General features: G+C 38.2%; 1 protein-coding gene across 14 annotated transcripts in view; it reads right to left on the bottom strand.

Moving 5' to 3' along the window:
* Window positions 1–4: 4 nt before the first annotated feature.
* LOC127984348 (receptor-type tyrosine-protein phosphatase kappa) overlaps window positions 5–14,516 on the bottom strand; it is a 170,371-nt gene continuing 155,859 nt past the window's right edge. For 12 of the 14 annotated variants that reach the window (XM_052586971.1, XM_052586973.1, XM_052586960.1 and 9 more), the window contains 12 exons: window positions 14,478–14,514; window positions 12,259–12,356; window positions 11,240–11,356; window positions 10,669–10,823; window positions 8,478–8,613; window positions 7,789–7,938; window positions 7,371–7,544; window positions 5,470–5,601; window positions 4,513–4,638; window positions 4,235–4,398; window positions 2,913–3,048; window positions 5–1,132 (listed from right to left, as the gene is read on the bottom strand). In XM_052586971.1, coding sequence (XP_052442931.1) covers window positions 1,079–1,132; window positions 2,913–3,048; window positions 4,235–4,398; window positions 4,513–4,638; window positions 5,470–5,601; window positions 7,371–7,544; window positions 7,789–7,938; window positions 8,478–8,613; window positions 10,669–10,823; window positions 11,240–11,356; window positions 12,259–12,356; window positions 14,478–14,514 — 1,479 coding nt within the window. In that variant the 3' untranslated portion in view covers window positions 5–1,078. The remainder of the gene's footprint in view (window positions 1,133–2,912; window positions 3,049–4,234; window positions 4,399–4,512; window positions 4,639–5,469; window positions 5,602–7,370; window positions 7,545–7,788; window positions 7,939–8,477; window positions 8,614–10,668; window positions 10,824–11,239; window positions 11,357–12,258; window positions 12,357–14,477; window positions 14,515–14,516) is intronic. The other 2 variants (XM_052586961.1, XM_052586967.1) reach the window with 1 other exon arrangement.

Here is a 14,516-nt window from a genome sequence, read left to right as displayed (position 1 = left end):
CACATTCTTTAAGATATCCTTTTTTATTCAAAGTATTTTTACTATTTGACATCGTAATACAGCCATAAAGCCAACAACTACAGACAAAAAATACATAACTTATTATTTCACATGATGGACACATTTTTGTTTGTTTTCTATAAAACGTCTGATCAGCATCAATACTGGCTGCATCTTTCTTCTTAAATTGGCTTTGATCCTAAATACACTAGAGTCTAATACTGTATATATTTTTAATGCATACACTTCATTGTTTGTGTGTTTTTTCTTCCATTTCCAGCACAATACAAATGTGAAAACATCAGAAAAAATAGAGCTCTTCTCTTTTCTCCTCAGCAAAGGAATAATTCACAATCAGTTACGTAAAACAAACCACAATAGCATGTGAGAGATTTCAAAAGCAAAAAGAAATACAATTTTCCATTACAAAAAAACAAAAACAAAAAAACACTACTTAAATCTGTCTTGTACATAAAAATCTACAAAGAGCGTTTGTAGTGAAAATTGAACGGGGAATGGTAATGATTGTTTTGAGCTTTCAATAATGCAAGTAAACAATAAATACAAACAATGTGCTTCATCCCTATAGACATTTTTACACAAGTCTTTGGCTTATGGTCATCGTCTGCTACCAAAAAACAAAAGAACGCACAATAAGCCAGCCATTAGTGAGGAATGCAGTCTTCTCGAGCCAAAGTCACCCGCTCTCGATCGATGGATGAACGTGTTTGCTTGTTTTTTCCCTTTCGAAACAATGTCCATTTACACAAGTACTACTATATATATGTTTATTAACAGGAACAGTGATAGACACAAAGAAATAAAGAGCATCTTCAGCATGCAACAGCTCGGGCTTACTGTTTCAAATGGCTGCACGAAATAATAGAAAAAACTAAAACCATTCATTTAAAAAAAACATGACCTCGACCAGGTGGCCGGCACTTGAATCTCATGAAAGTCAACACATATGCACGAATGGAGACATTTACACGGCACTCACACCCCGTGTCACATGTAAAATAAGCTGAGTGTGTGCTGCTCAGACACACACACAAGTCTGTACGAGATGATATCTCCATTACGACGTCTCGATGTACTCCAGAGCCAGATCATAGCAAAAGCGGTACTGCTCCTGTAGAGCGAGAGAGAAATGATCAGTTTTACACAGCAACGGTGCAGACTTTAAGAGGAGCTTGACAGAAGCACTGGCTGACTCTCTGAAGAGATGCAGAGGATGTGGTGAAGCTCACACCAGGTTATCATCAAATATATCCAGCCCTGAGAAACACCTGCTGGAGGCTCTCACTAACCAGAAATGGCCAGCTCACATACCAATGTGAATTTCTAAATAAAAAGATTGCAATAAATGAGGAAGAATGAGTGAAATGTCAGTGCTTGACTATAAAAGTCAACACTTTCAAAAAAATCTCTTTCCTGATCACTTTTTTGTTTTTGTAAAATATTTAATATTTATTTAAAATAATGACTTGAGATGCAGTTTTTTCAGAGATTGTACCTTAAATTCAGTTCAATTCTTTTTTCTCAGCTCACACACTAAAGCAAGAAAAATGGATTTGCCAGTGGAAGATATTTTTAGTATTGCACACTATATTTCTCAAGTAAGTGTATCGTGTTTTAAGGTTGACAGGATAATCAGCAATGAGGTTACATTTTATTTTATTTTTATTTTTATTTTTTACAATCGCTATGACAGTTTTATCAATACCTTTAACACGTTTCCTAAACTCTTAACACGGTTAGCACAACATCCGTCTTTGTAAACTATACAGTTAACACATTTCTTGTTGCTTTGATACAAAATGCATGCAGTTAACACACATTTAAAATGCTCAACCAAGAACAAAACTATGTTATTTTACAGTCAAATTTACAAATGCTATATAACACTGTATGCCAGAACAGATAAGATCATGTTCTAAGACTAACTTACAATTAACTTACAAACCTAGAAGTTTGGGCAGATTAGATCACATTTATTTATTTACTTTTTATTCTACTGTGGCTTTTTCTGTTCATGAAATGTAGTATTTTCACATAATGACATAAATTATAAATAAATGACAGCTATATTGCATTTTTCTTTTTGTATTTTAGTTTTCACTCCTTTTCTAATGTCCTGTAGCAAATAAAGTCTTTACTGCAGCAATTCTGTGTCTGTATATTTTCTACATAAACTGTACATTTTACAAAGCTACTCTGATATGGTCATTCATTTTTTTGGATTGAATTTCTGCAGCAAAAGAAAAAAATTCATGCATTTACTAAACCCAACAAAACAAAACAAAAATATAGAGAGGCTTCAAAAGAAACTACAGTGCAAAACACAATCCATGATCAATAGAATATACTGTCTATTGTATAAGAGCAGACCTGACATGTAAAATAATGCAGTTTCTGTCCTTTCAGCTGATGAAAGTGTTTTTTATGATTGACTAAATGTTCCTGTTGGAAGAGAACATGTCTTAGTGTTTTGAATAATTATATGATTTTGAAACATGTTTGCAGTGTTTTATAAGACAGTGTATTGTGTTAGTTTATAATTGTATTTTGAAAATGAGTTTTGGGGTTTAGTTTACAATGTTTGATTTTGAGCATGAAATTCACCGTTTTGCCAGTTGTGTGTTTTAGGTGTGTTGGTGCGTTAAGAGTTTAGGAAACTTGTTAAATATATTGAAAAACTGTCATAGCGATTGTAAAAACTGTAAAGGTGTCATTGCGACACTGTTATTACTTACATAAGTATTGATCTGTGTTGTTGTTGTTGCAGGGTTTGGTTTAAAGTTAGTCGTAATTCTGCAACACGTAACTACAAGACGTGAAACTGAAGTGTTTCCCCAGCGATAGCTCTGGCGTACTAACACATAATGAGTGTAGATGTTGTTGGTTCATACCGGGCTGTCCACCATATTGGGCTTGCTGTTCCTCAGACTCTTCACAGCGTGAAAGACGTCTACAACATTCTGCCGCTTTATCATCTCACACACAATACTGATGGCACTGAACATCCCACTGCGGCCGCCTCCGTTCCTACAGAGACAGAGACATGAAGAGACACACGTGTGAATGAGGTGTGTGTGCAAACGTTGTGTATCCAGACGAACATTACACTACAAACGTGCTGTGGTGAAGGGTCAGACTCAGCTCTGATGCTCAAGATCAGTGAGAAATCTTAAAGAGTCTGATGCTGCCAGACTTTTGATTACATGTTTGCTTGCTGGAGTTTTCCTTGTGAAAAAAGATGTGAGCATAATTGTATCGAATGTGCACTTGTGGTGTACTTCAAATCTTAAAAGTACATAAAAACTGTACTTGCAGAAAACATTAAATAATCAAATAAAACGGCCACCTAAGTGTATTTAAAGATAGACATTTTTCCTGACAGTGCAAAAATGCACTTGGTAATGATGTCAAATTAAAAGCTTTACTTGAAAGTACATTATAAATCATGCTATTATTTTCTCATGTATTTATTTTAAAGTGTTGGCTAACATACTAAAGCACATGTAAAGTGCTTGATTAGAATTTTAACTTGTGTTATTTGATATCACATTTAGAGTTAATATATTACAAATACATATATTTGAATCTTAAATGCAATAAATAGCAAATTTACAAAACAAAATGGCAAACAAGTAAAAACAAATTATAAAATATAATTAAAGTATGTTTTAGTTGATCATAAATCCTTCTGTTTACATTCAGCTGTTACTATATTTAAAAGACAATAGAGTTATGAAATTAAATATAAATATGCATAAGCATAAAACTCATTGAGTTTAGTAAAAAGGCACTCTAAACTTTAGCTAACTGTATTTAGTATAAATGTAAACTATAATACATTTTCTATTAATTTCTGTAATAATTGTTATTTTAAAGGTATGCAGCATTATGAATCATTAAATGGATAGTTTACACACAAAGGTAAAATAACAACAAAACAGAATACATAAATTGAACATGAACTATCCCTTTGAGCAGAATTTAAGCCATTATTTTATATGTCAATTTTATTAATGCCGCATAAATAATTGAACCATAAAGCATACATAATTTTATTTATGCTTCATAAATTAAGTGTAGAAAATTGACTTGATCAGTCAAAGGAGCAGTTATAGTTTGCTTTTTATGTGATGTGTAGTTGTGAGTAAATCTGATTCCAGTGAGTATTAAGGATTAAAACGGCTGCTTTTGGTCTCTGATCATCTGTACTCACAGGCAGTGTATAATAGTGCGTCCATCGCCCTCCTCACACTCCTCCTGCCATTTGTCCACCTGCAGGATCAGCTTGAGGAACGAGCGCTTGGAGGCGGGAACCTCCCTGTGACCCGCCCATCCCAGGTACTGGAACTGACGGACCATCAGGTAACCTTCCTGAGGCTTAGGACACACACACACACACAGATCAATGTTACAACGCATTTCTGCCCAAGACCAGTGTACAGCTCTGCACAAAGTGATCAATGAGTTTCAGACACATGTGGAAAAACTCACCCTGGTCAGATTGCATATCCTGAAGAGACGACTAATGACATCACAGTCCATAGAGCAGGATATGCAGTCCACCTGTACTGGACCGTATCTTAGCATCCCCTCCTCCGGCCAGTACTGAGGACAACCCTGTACGGATCAAACACACACAGAGGTCACTGACAGTTAACTGCTGCTGCACTAAAGGAATAATTCACCCAAAGTGAAGATTTGAGCAAAATGTACTCATCATCAAGACGTAGATGGGTTTGTTTCTTCATCAGGTTTGGAGAAATGTAGCATTGCATCAGTGTCTCATCAATGGATGCTCTGCAGTGAATGGGTGCTGTCAGAATGAGAGTCTGATAAAAACATCACAATAATCCACAGCACTCCAGTCCATCAGTTAATGTCTTGAGAAGACAAAAGCTGTGTCTTTGTAAGACACAAATCCATCATTTAGAAGTTTAACTTTAAACCAAGTTCATAAGCCATAATAAACTCCCCCAGTGAAAAACCAGCTCATTCGAATGAGGTGAGAAATATGCAACAGTTTAAAGTTAACCTAATGTTAACTTGTTTCTTTTGTCTTGTCAAGACATTAATTGGACTGGAGTGGTGTGGATTACTTGTGGATTATTGTGTTTTTATCAGATGTTTGGATTCCCATTCTGACGGCACCCATCCACATCCATTGCTGAGCAAGTGATGCAATGCTACATTTCTCCAAACCTGATAAAGAAACAAACTCATCTACATCTCGGATGGCTTGAGGGTGAGCTCATTTCTTGCAAATGTTACTTTTTGGGTGAACTATTCTTTTAAACACGCAAAAGAAACCTTCAGTTTGGCTCAACATAAACAGATTGATTTCCACTGATTTCACTCGCTAACCAACTGATCTTTGATGTCCTCTCATTCCTTCAGTGTGCACTGAACAAACATTAACAACGAGAATAAAAACAACAACAACAATCTCACCTGAGCCAAATCGATCTCGTTTAGCATGACGATGGAGGTGCATCCATAATCATACACCAGCCTCCAGAAGTCCTTGACAGTGTTGGGTAACGGATGCTGGGTCACGATGAACGCCGCCGGCTGCCTGTAGCTCTGCATAACACACAACATCATGTACTTTCTGCAAACACTCTGCTTTCTGACACTTACGCATAACCAAGACGAAGATGGGACGTTTTTTTCAGGATGGCCAGTGTATGAATTTGTATGATCATGCAATGACCACAGTGAGCATAGGACATGAGAGAATGATGTAGATGCGTCTCGTTTTCTGCGTGTGTGTCTTTGCCGATGTGTCAGTGTGATACATGTACATATCTGCAAGTGAATAAATGCATTCTTTTTTCTCTGCATGCTGTAGCAAACCCAGTATAGAGAGGTTGAATGGAAAGTGCTGACATACCACTAAAGCCACGAAACAAATCCAGTCTAACAGAGGCAGAACTGAATCAGAAATTACCTGGTATTCTTCTGACGGCTTGGTTAAAAAAAGTCCAAGAGTTTGTGAAGCGTACGAGGAAGCGATTTAAAATGAACCTCTAAAATCACAACTTTTTGAGTTTGATTGTGGCTGTGTGATCAGCATCTCCCAGGGTCAGAGGTCATGGCTGTGGGATGTCACTGACTACACACGCTCACATATACAGACGACTGTGCACATAGGAAAACAGTGCTCTACATTAGATCCTAATTCATGACAGTACTTACACAGACAGCCATGACAAATGAAGCCCTAGGAGAAGGATGCACTGTCACACACAGATCAATCTAGATACTGAACAAATGCATTCTCAAATTAGAAACTAAAAATATTCACTCGCCCTCGTGTCATTTCAGACCCGTTTGGCTTTCTTTCTTCTGAGGAGGTCAATAGGAGAGTTTTGGAGGAATCTTCAGACGGCTACATTCCTTATAATGCAACCATGCCGTGACCAAGAGCTGTGATGCTCAACACACACTAACAGTAGTTCATACGACTCTGTTCGAGCTGAAGGACCTCTGATGTTGAACGAGGAACAGATTCCGATCACAAATATGTGCTTCTGTTCAGTGTAGTATGGACTACTTTTATGGTGGTTTCTTGGCCTTTATTTGTAGCTTGACTCACTTTTGTTGTATGAAAATAAATACATTGATAAAAATCTCCAGTTGTTTACAGCAGAAAAAACATCCAGATTCTGAGTTACTTTTTAAATAAATGACAGAATTTACACTTTAATGCAAGGGCTTCACACTTACACTTACCTCACACTTTACTAAAACAATTTGGACTACTACTTTTGAAAACCCAAATGTAAGAAAGTTCAATTTAGGACCACATACAGCCATCAAGAAGAATTCAGTAATTACACTACTAAAAAGAAGCTAATTGAATGCTTTATTAAATCAGGACAAATAATCGCATCGCTGATCTACATGACACTCGTCACGTTACAGGTCTGAAAGTGGCTCACGCTAACATCTGGATTTGTCTCTAGCTTTCTGTAACTCCGTTCCAAAATCCAATGAGAGCTCTCGCTGTCTGCTGTCTACACTACACACCAGTGAGAGACTGACTCAGTAGAGTTTGATCTTAGCATGCTTCATCAAGAATCCACAGCATAAATCCTTACACTTTTATCATACTGAACTGTTGTTATCAATATGTTGACTATAACCTTTAGTTTTGGTAATGCTAGAAGAAATGTGTATTTTTTCTGGTACACATGGACTAAAACAAGGTATCTCAAAAGGCAACAACGTTAAGTTGCCTACCCTCCAATCTTACCTCCACTGGCAGCTCACTAGGTTTTGGAACAGAGCGTGTGTCTAACATAAAGGAGACGAGGAAAAGAGAGCGAGAGTGAGGAAGCCATACTTACATCCATGAGCGCTGCATTAATGTAGTTGCTGCTCTCTCCGTCGATGGTGATGAGGAACGGCAGGCAGCGGTCGGGCGGGAGGTTGTCCATGAAGCGATTCTTGTCATGATTTCGAGGAAGGAGTGCAATGCTGCAGTCTTCAGGCTGAGGCTGAGGAGTCACTGAGTTCAGCGTCTGCACAGGAGAGAAGACAAGAGCAGGTGAGGACTGCTTCTGTTGTTCATGTCACAGGCTGTGCATCCATCCTATGCTATTGGGTACAAACTAGTCAAATGAACCAGATGCCAACACCAACAGGTTGTGTGACATGCGTGCATCTTCAAAAATCATGAATAAAACTCTTCAAGAATGCTTTAAAGTCTGGGTCCTGAAGGAAAAGCACAGGCATGAATAATGTGCAACAGCATTTGTCGGGTACCTGGAACTCGTCTTTGAGGTGAGAGGAATTGCTCTGAGAGTCGATGCGGATCATGTCGTAGTATGCGGCTTTGAACTCGCAGACGGGAATCGCCGTCTCGCCACACAGACATGCCTCCAGGATGGCATCGTGGATGAAAATGTACTGCTCCTGAGAGCCAGGGGAAAACCAGCGGTTGTGTGTCGTCAGTGCATGCGCTTTCATTTTTGACAAACCTATGTATTACATGTGTATCCCACTTTAGCAAACTGCAACACGTGTATTAAATAATCCCTTTTTATTTGTATTTTTTTTAGAGGAACTCTGAATTCATTCACTCTGACATGCCTCATAACAACAAGACAGATACTGCAGCATGGCTGACTGCTCTGCTGTTGCTGCTGTAAATAGTGCAGAAATGCAACAGTGGCCCTTAGTGGTCAGGACTGAGTTTCCTTCTTCTACAAGAGATGTTGAAGCTGCAGCTGCAGGCCTATGGACATGCATTATTTAGGTACTGGCAGTAATGGCAAAAGCATCTGTTTTTGCTTGCTTAACTAAATGAACTCTGTAAACTTGAAAGGGAAAACAAAATAAGAACTAACATTATGAATTTGATAAGCAGTGGCCTCCTAAAATAATTAATAATTAGTGGGGAGAAAATCCTAGAGGACCATAATCAGTATCATGACTGAAGCATGCAAACGCACCTCAGTCTGAACCATGTTGATTCTCCTGGAGCGCAGAGCTTTGACACAGTTGTAGATGTCCACCACCCCTTCTCTCTCTGCCATGTCCAGCATGATGTCAATCACGATGTAACATCCTGTCCGGCCGGCTCCCGCACTGACACGGACAGAGCAGAGGAGAACATCATCATCCGTCTCAGATGTAAAGCTTCATTATGTACAGAAACTAGGGTCTAAAAACATGTTTGGATTAAGAACAAAGCACTTGTGTCAGGACGCGCAACATCTGTAAAGAAAATGAAGTTAAAGATGTTGTTAATTCATGCAAACTGTCTATAGTGGTTCTCTCATTCGTATGAAATTTAAATTTAAAAAATAAATAAATAATTAACATTAACGTGTACATACACATAAAAAATTACTGTAACTATTCAAATATTTTAACTGTTTATATCATTAAAAAATATATTAAATGTGTTATTTTTTTTAATGCTTATACTAAGTAATACAGCAACCAGTATATTCCTGAATAAGTACACATTGCTTTAAATTCAAGAGAATTCAAGCATTCAAATATTAAAATAAAGAACAAAGAAATACATCACATCTAATAGAACAAAGTCTGTTACTATTATTATTAGTTATCCCTCACTGATTTGTTTTCTTTTTCTTGTTATTATTGTTGTAGCAAAACTATTACTTTGCATTTACACTGTAAGATTCACAAGTTTTATTTTGACATTTTTATATTTTTCTGTTGCCATAGTTATCACTGTCAATCATCGCAATCAGAGCTTTTACTGTTTGACTGAACGGCAGAATAATGCAATGAGAACAAAGAGAGCAGCAATAAAAGACTGTCAACCAGTCGAAAGGAAAAGAAAGCTGCATCATGGGATTGTTTTCTTTTTCTTTTTTTGCATGCAGCAATGCAGATGAGACCACATCCTGTTCGTGGGGCAGAAACGGCAGGCTACGTGGTAATGTTTAAGGGTAAAATAGTTTCTGCCAGATGTGTTAAATGAGCTGAGAACAGAGAGTACAAAGATCTGCTGTGACTGACCAACAGTGTCAGATGTGGACGCTGGTTCACTGAAGTGTGAGCATGAAAAAATAAAGAACCAACCACAAGACCATTTGCATATGCAGAAGAGCTGTGGTAAGACCCTACAAACAGGAAATGATGTCATGAACCAATGACAATGCATTCTCTTCTACAACAAAAGAACCAGTCTCAACAGAGAAGGCCCTCCAGATTCAACTATGCATTGCTTAAGAGAAGGACAGAAAATATCAAACTGTGGATCTTTCTTCTGATGCTGTACTGTTCATCAAAAGAATAAATAAAATAATAAAATATTAAATAATAAAACATTTGCTAATCATATGCTCCCCTTCAGGCAATCTGAGATGAGCTGATGAGATTGCAGAAATGTAGATTTGGAGAAATGTAGCATTGCGACACTGTCTCTGCAGTGAATGGGTGCCGTCAGAATGAGAGTCTGATAAAAACATCACAATAATCCACAGCACTCCAGTCCATCAGTGAACATCTGGAGAAGACAAAAACTGAAACAAATCCAGCATCAAGATGTTTTAAATGTAAACTTTTGTTGCTTGGTCTGTGCATATTTCACAACTGATTCAGACAAGATTACATTTTCACTGGAGAAAGACATATTATGGATTATGGACTCTAGCTGGAAGCCACTGTTTACCATTAAACACACCTTGATGGATTTGATTCTTACAAACGTGTAGCTTTTCATGTTTTTATCAGCTGTTTGGACTCTCATTCTGATGGCACCCATTTACTGCAGAGCATCAATTGGTGAGCAACAACATCTTGGATGTACAGAGGTTAGGAGTACATTTCCAGTAGATTTACTTTTTGTTGGGTGAATTATTTAAAATATCAAGAATTCTGAAATCACCTTCTTGTCTTAAAATCAGTACAAAGCAATTATCACTTTTCATTTGCAATATTTTTCAGTAGCCACTTTTACACTTAAAAATGTATTTTCTGTCATTCACGAATGCTGTGCCTTTCCGTGTTTGATACTTTTTTGCTACTATTCACACTCCACCAAAGGCCAACACTTACTGCAAATGATCTCAATACAGCTGGCTACATACATGCTCACACGACCTCTGCATTTCCAGGCTGTACAGAGAGTGAAGGAGCCGAGGGTGTGATGATGCATTGCAGTACCTGCAGTGGACGACGATAGGCCCAGCGGTGGGAGGGTTGGACATCTTGACTCGTCGGATGAATGACAACAGCCCTGTAGCGTGATACGGGACTCCATGATCGGGCCAGCCAGTGAAGTGAAACTGCTTGACCTCTCGCACCTCATTAAAACCCCTCTGGCAAAATAAGAACACACATCCACAAGACATCTGAGCACCTGGGCTACTCCAATACTGCAACAACAGATGCAGTGCTGAACATGAAGACAGTCAGCCTTGTGTAACTTCATGTGTGTTTGTGGTTTGAGGACAGAGTTGTGGTTCCTTCTTAAGAAGAGCTGACTTCATACATCCACTAACAATCACCATAATGCTTGCTTTAAAGTATATGTATGAATAATAGTGATTTTAGTGTAAAGAAAAGAAAAGATCCTGCAGCATCTGACACATGCAGATACAGACTCTTCATCTAACAAAGACACATATTTACCTCTGTGTATTAAACACATTTCCTTCAGGGTTACAGAATATTAGCCACACTTGCCATGATAGACCAAAGGTTTTAACAATAAACACGGTCAAAATAATCTCACCCTCTCCAGAGTGAAAGTCCTGACAACGTATTCTGCGAGCGGCTCGACCTCCACAAACGTCACTTTGAAATCTCCATAAACTTCAGCATCATCTGGCCAGTATTTATAGCATTTCACCTACAGAAGAATGAGACCCATCAAACGTTAAATACAGAGCAAATCACACACACTCGAATGCAAACACACTGAATACAGTCAGTACAATACTGACTGATGCCAAGCAACACAGATGCATCTTGATTCTCAGCAGTCTGATTTAATTCATGGCATGCTTAAATCTTCAAGCTGAAATCTTGCTTAAATGCTTCAAGATGTGAGTGATCACCTCTAGTACTATGTGATCATTAGCTTCAACAGCATTATGATATAAAGACTGCTGTTGAATCAGTTCAAATGCACTCACTTGTGCACAGAAATAGAATTAAACAGTGTCCACAACATGCACAGATGTACACAATACATACAGAGACATGCTTCAACCCTTTAAAAAGTGTCATAAAAGTTGTTTATTTCCTTCTTTTGATTTTGGAGTGAAAAATGACTTGTTCCTGACAGGTTTTGTGAAATTCACCCATTTTTGAGTTACCGTATTTTTCGGACTATAAGTCGCACCTAAATATAAATCGCATCAGTCCAAAAATACGTCATGACAAGAAAAAATCATATATAAGTCGCATTCATTTAGAACCAAGAACCAAGAGAAAAAATTACTGTCTACATCCGCGAGAGGGCGCTAGAGACTACAGGAGCACAGAGCAGCATAGAGCGCCCTCTCGTGGCTGGAGATGGTAATGTTTTCTCTTGGTTCATTTCTCTTGGTTCATGTCAAATTAAAGTCGCACCTGACTATAAGTCGCAGGACCAGCCAAACTATGAAAAAAAGTGCGACTTTTAGTCCGGAAAATACGGTAATCATCGCTCACTCTTCAAAAGGTTTCTGCATGCAGGGGCCTTCACAGGTCACATCACAGAGCACGAGCACACACGACGGCCCCTCAGCAGGCAGTATAGTGACATACCCGGCCCACCTCCACTAGGTTGGTTACCATGACGATACAAGCCGACTGCTCCTGCCAGATCATCCTCCAGAAGTCGTACACCGTCTCGTGGACAGGGCCTGTGGGGAAAAAAAACAAAAACATATGTGCTGCTTTATTTCTCTAAATCTCTGCTTTTATTTGATATCCGTCAAAAATATTGGCATCATTTGACAGATTTTGCATTGCATCTTTTGTGATATAAATAGAGTATTAGAAGTATATACAGGTGCTGGTAATAAATTAGAATATCATCAAAAAGTTGATTTATTTCACTAATTCCATTCATATATATTATATACATTCATTACACACAGTCTGATATATTTCAAATGTTTATTTCTTTTAATTTTGATGATTATAAATGACAACTAAGGAAAATCCCAAATTCAGTATCTCAGAAAATAAGAATATTGTGAAAAGGTTCAATATTGAAGACACCTGATGCCACACTCTAATCAGCTAATTAACTCAAAACACACCTGCAAAGCCTTTAAATGGTCTCTCAGTCTAGTTCTGTAGGCTACACAATCATGGGGAAGACTGCTGACCTGACAGTTGTCCAAAAGATGACCATTGACGCCATGCACAAGGAGGGCAAGACACAAAAGGTAATTTGCAAAAGAGGCTGGCTGTTCACAGAGCTCCGTGTCCAAGCACATTAATAGAGAGGCGAAGGGAAGGAAAAGATGTGGTAGAAAAATGTGTACAATCAATAGGGATAATTGCACCGTGGAGAGGATTGTGAAACAAAACCCATTCAAAAATGTGGGGGAGATTCACAAAGAGTGGACTGCTGCTGGAGTCAGTGCTTCAAGAATCACTTCACACAGACGTATGCAAGACATGGGTTTCAGCTTCACATTCCTTGTGTCAAGCCACTCTTGAACAACAGACAGCGTCAGAAGCGTCTCGCTTCAGAAAGGACTGGACTGCTGCTGAGTGCTCCACCGTTATGTTCTCTGATGAAAGCTAATTTAGCATTTCCTTTGGATATCAGGGTCCCAGAGTCTGGAGGAAGAGAGGAGAGGCACACAATCCACATTGCTTGAGTCCAGTGTAAAGTTTCCACAGTCAGTGATGGTTTGGGGTGCCATGTCATCTGCTTGTGTTGCTCCACTGTGTTTTCTGAGGTCAAAGGTCAACACAGCCGTATACCAGGAAGTTTTAGAGCACTTCATGCTTCCTGCTGCTGACCAACTTTATGGAGAAGCAGATTTAAATTTCCAACAGGACTTGGCACCTGGGGACGGTGCCAAAGCTACCAGTACCTAGTTTAAGGACCATGGTGTCCCTGTTCTTAATTGGCCAGCAAACTCACTTGACCTTAACCCCATAGAAAATCTAAGGGGTATTGTGAAGAGGAAGATGTGACATGTCAGACCCAAGAATGCAGAAGAGCTGAAGGCCACTATCAGAGCGACCTGGGCTCTCATAACACCTGAGCTGTGCCACAGACTGATCGACTCCATGCCACACCGCATTGCTGCAGTAATTCAGGCAAAAGGAGCTCCAACTAAGTATTGAGTGCTGTACATGCTCATATTTTTTATGTTCATACTTCTCAGTTGGCCAAAATTTCTAAAAATCCTTTCTTTGTATTGGTTTTAAGTTATATTCAAATTTTCTGAGATACTGAATTTGGGATTTTCCTCAGTTGTCATTTATAATCATCAAAATCAAAATAAATAAACATATGAAATAATTCAGTATGTGTGTAATGCATGAATATAATATACAAGTTTCACTTTTTGAATGGAATTAGTGAAATAAATCAACTTTTTGATGATATTCTAATTATATGACCAGCACCTGTAAAATGAGTACTGCTTGCAAGTTGAGAAGAGATATTTCAACATGGTTTTACCCATGTAAAGTAGTTTTGGGATAAATTCATACACTGAGGATCATGCAGCACTATTGAGTAATATTTTTGACTTAAAGCTAGTTCACGTAGATGCTATTCTTTTGTGCTTGCTGCTACATGAATGTTTCCGGTGAATGTTTCAGTGAATAATTTTTAATTTATGAGCATGCACACATTTTAAGATGTGTATCAGATAAAAATGAATGCAGTATTCACATATGACGACAATCCACTTGTTGATTATTTGTTATGGTAAACTATATTTAGTTAATTATATTTAAACATCATTCGGTTTTTGCTCTATTGTTCGATTAATTGTGCTGTCCTCGTTTACCTTGAGTTGCGATGTAATGACTGGGCCTCTGGTAGCCCT

Source organism: Carassius gibelio, chromosome B20, assembly GCF_023724105.1.
Source record: "Carassius gibelio isolate Cgi1373 ecotype wild population from Czech Republic chromosome B20, carGib1.2-hapl.c, whole genome shotgun sequence".
Classification (NCBI taxonomy): Eukaryota; Metazoa; Chordata; class Actinopteri; order Cypriniformes; family Cyprinidae; genus Carassius; species Carassius gibelio.
This window is presented reverse-complemented; position numbering and strand designations above follow the sequence as displayed.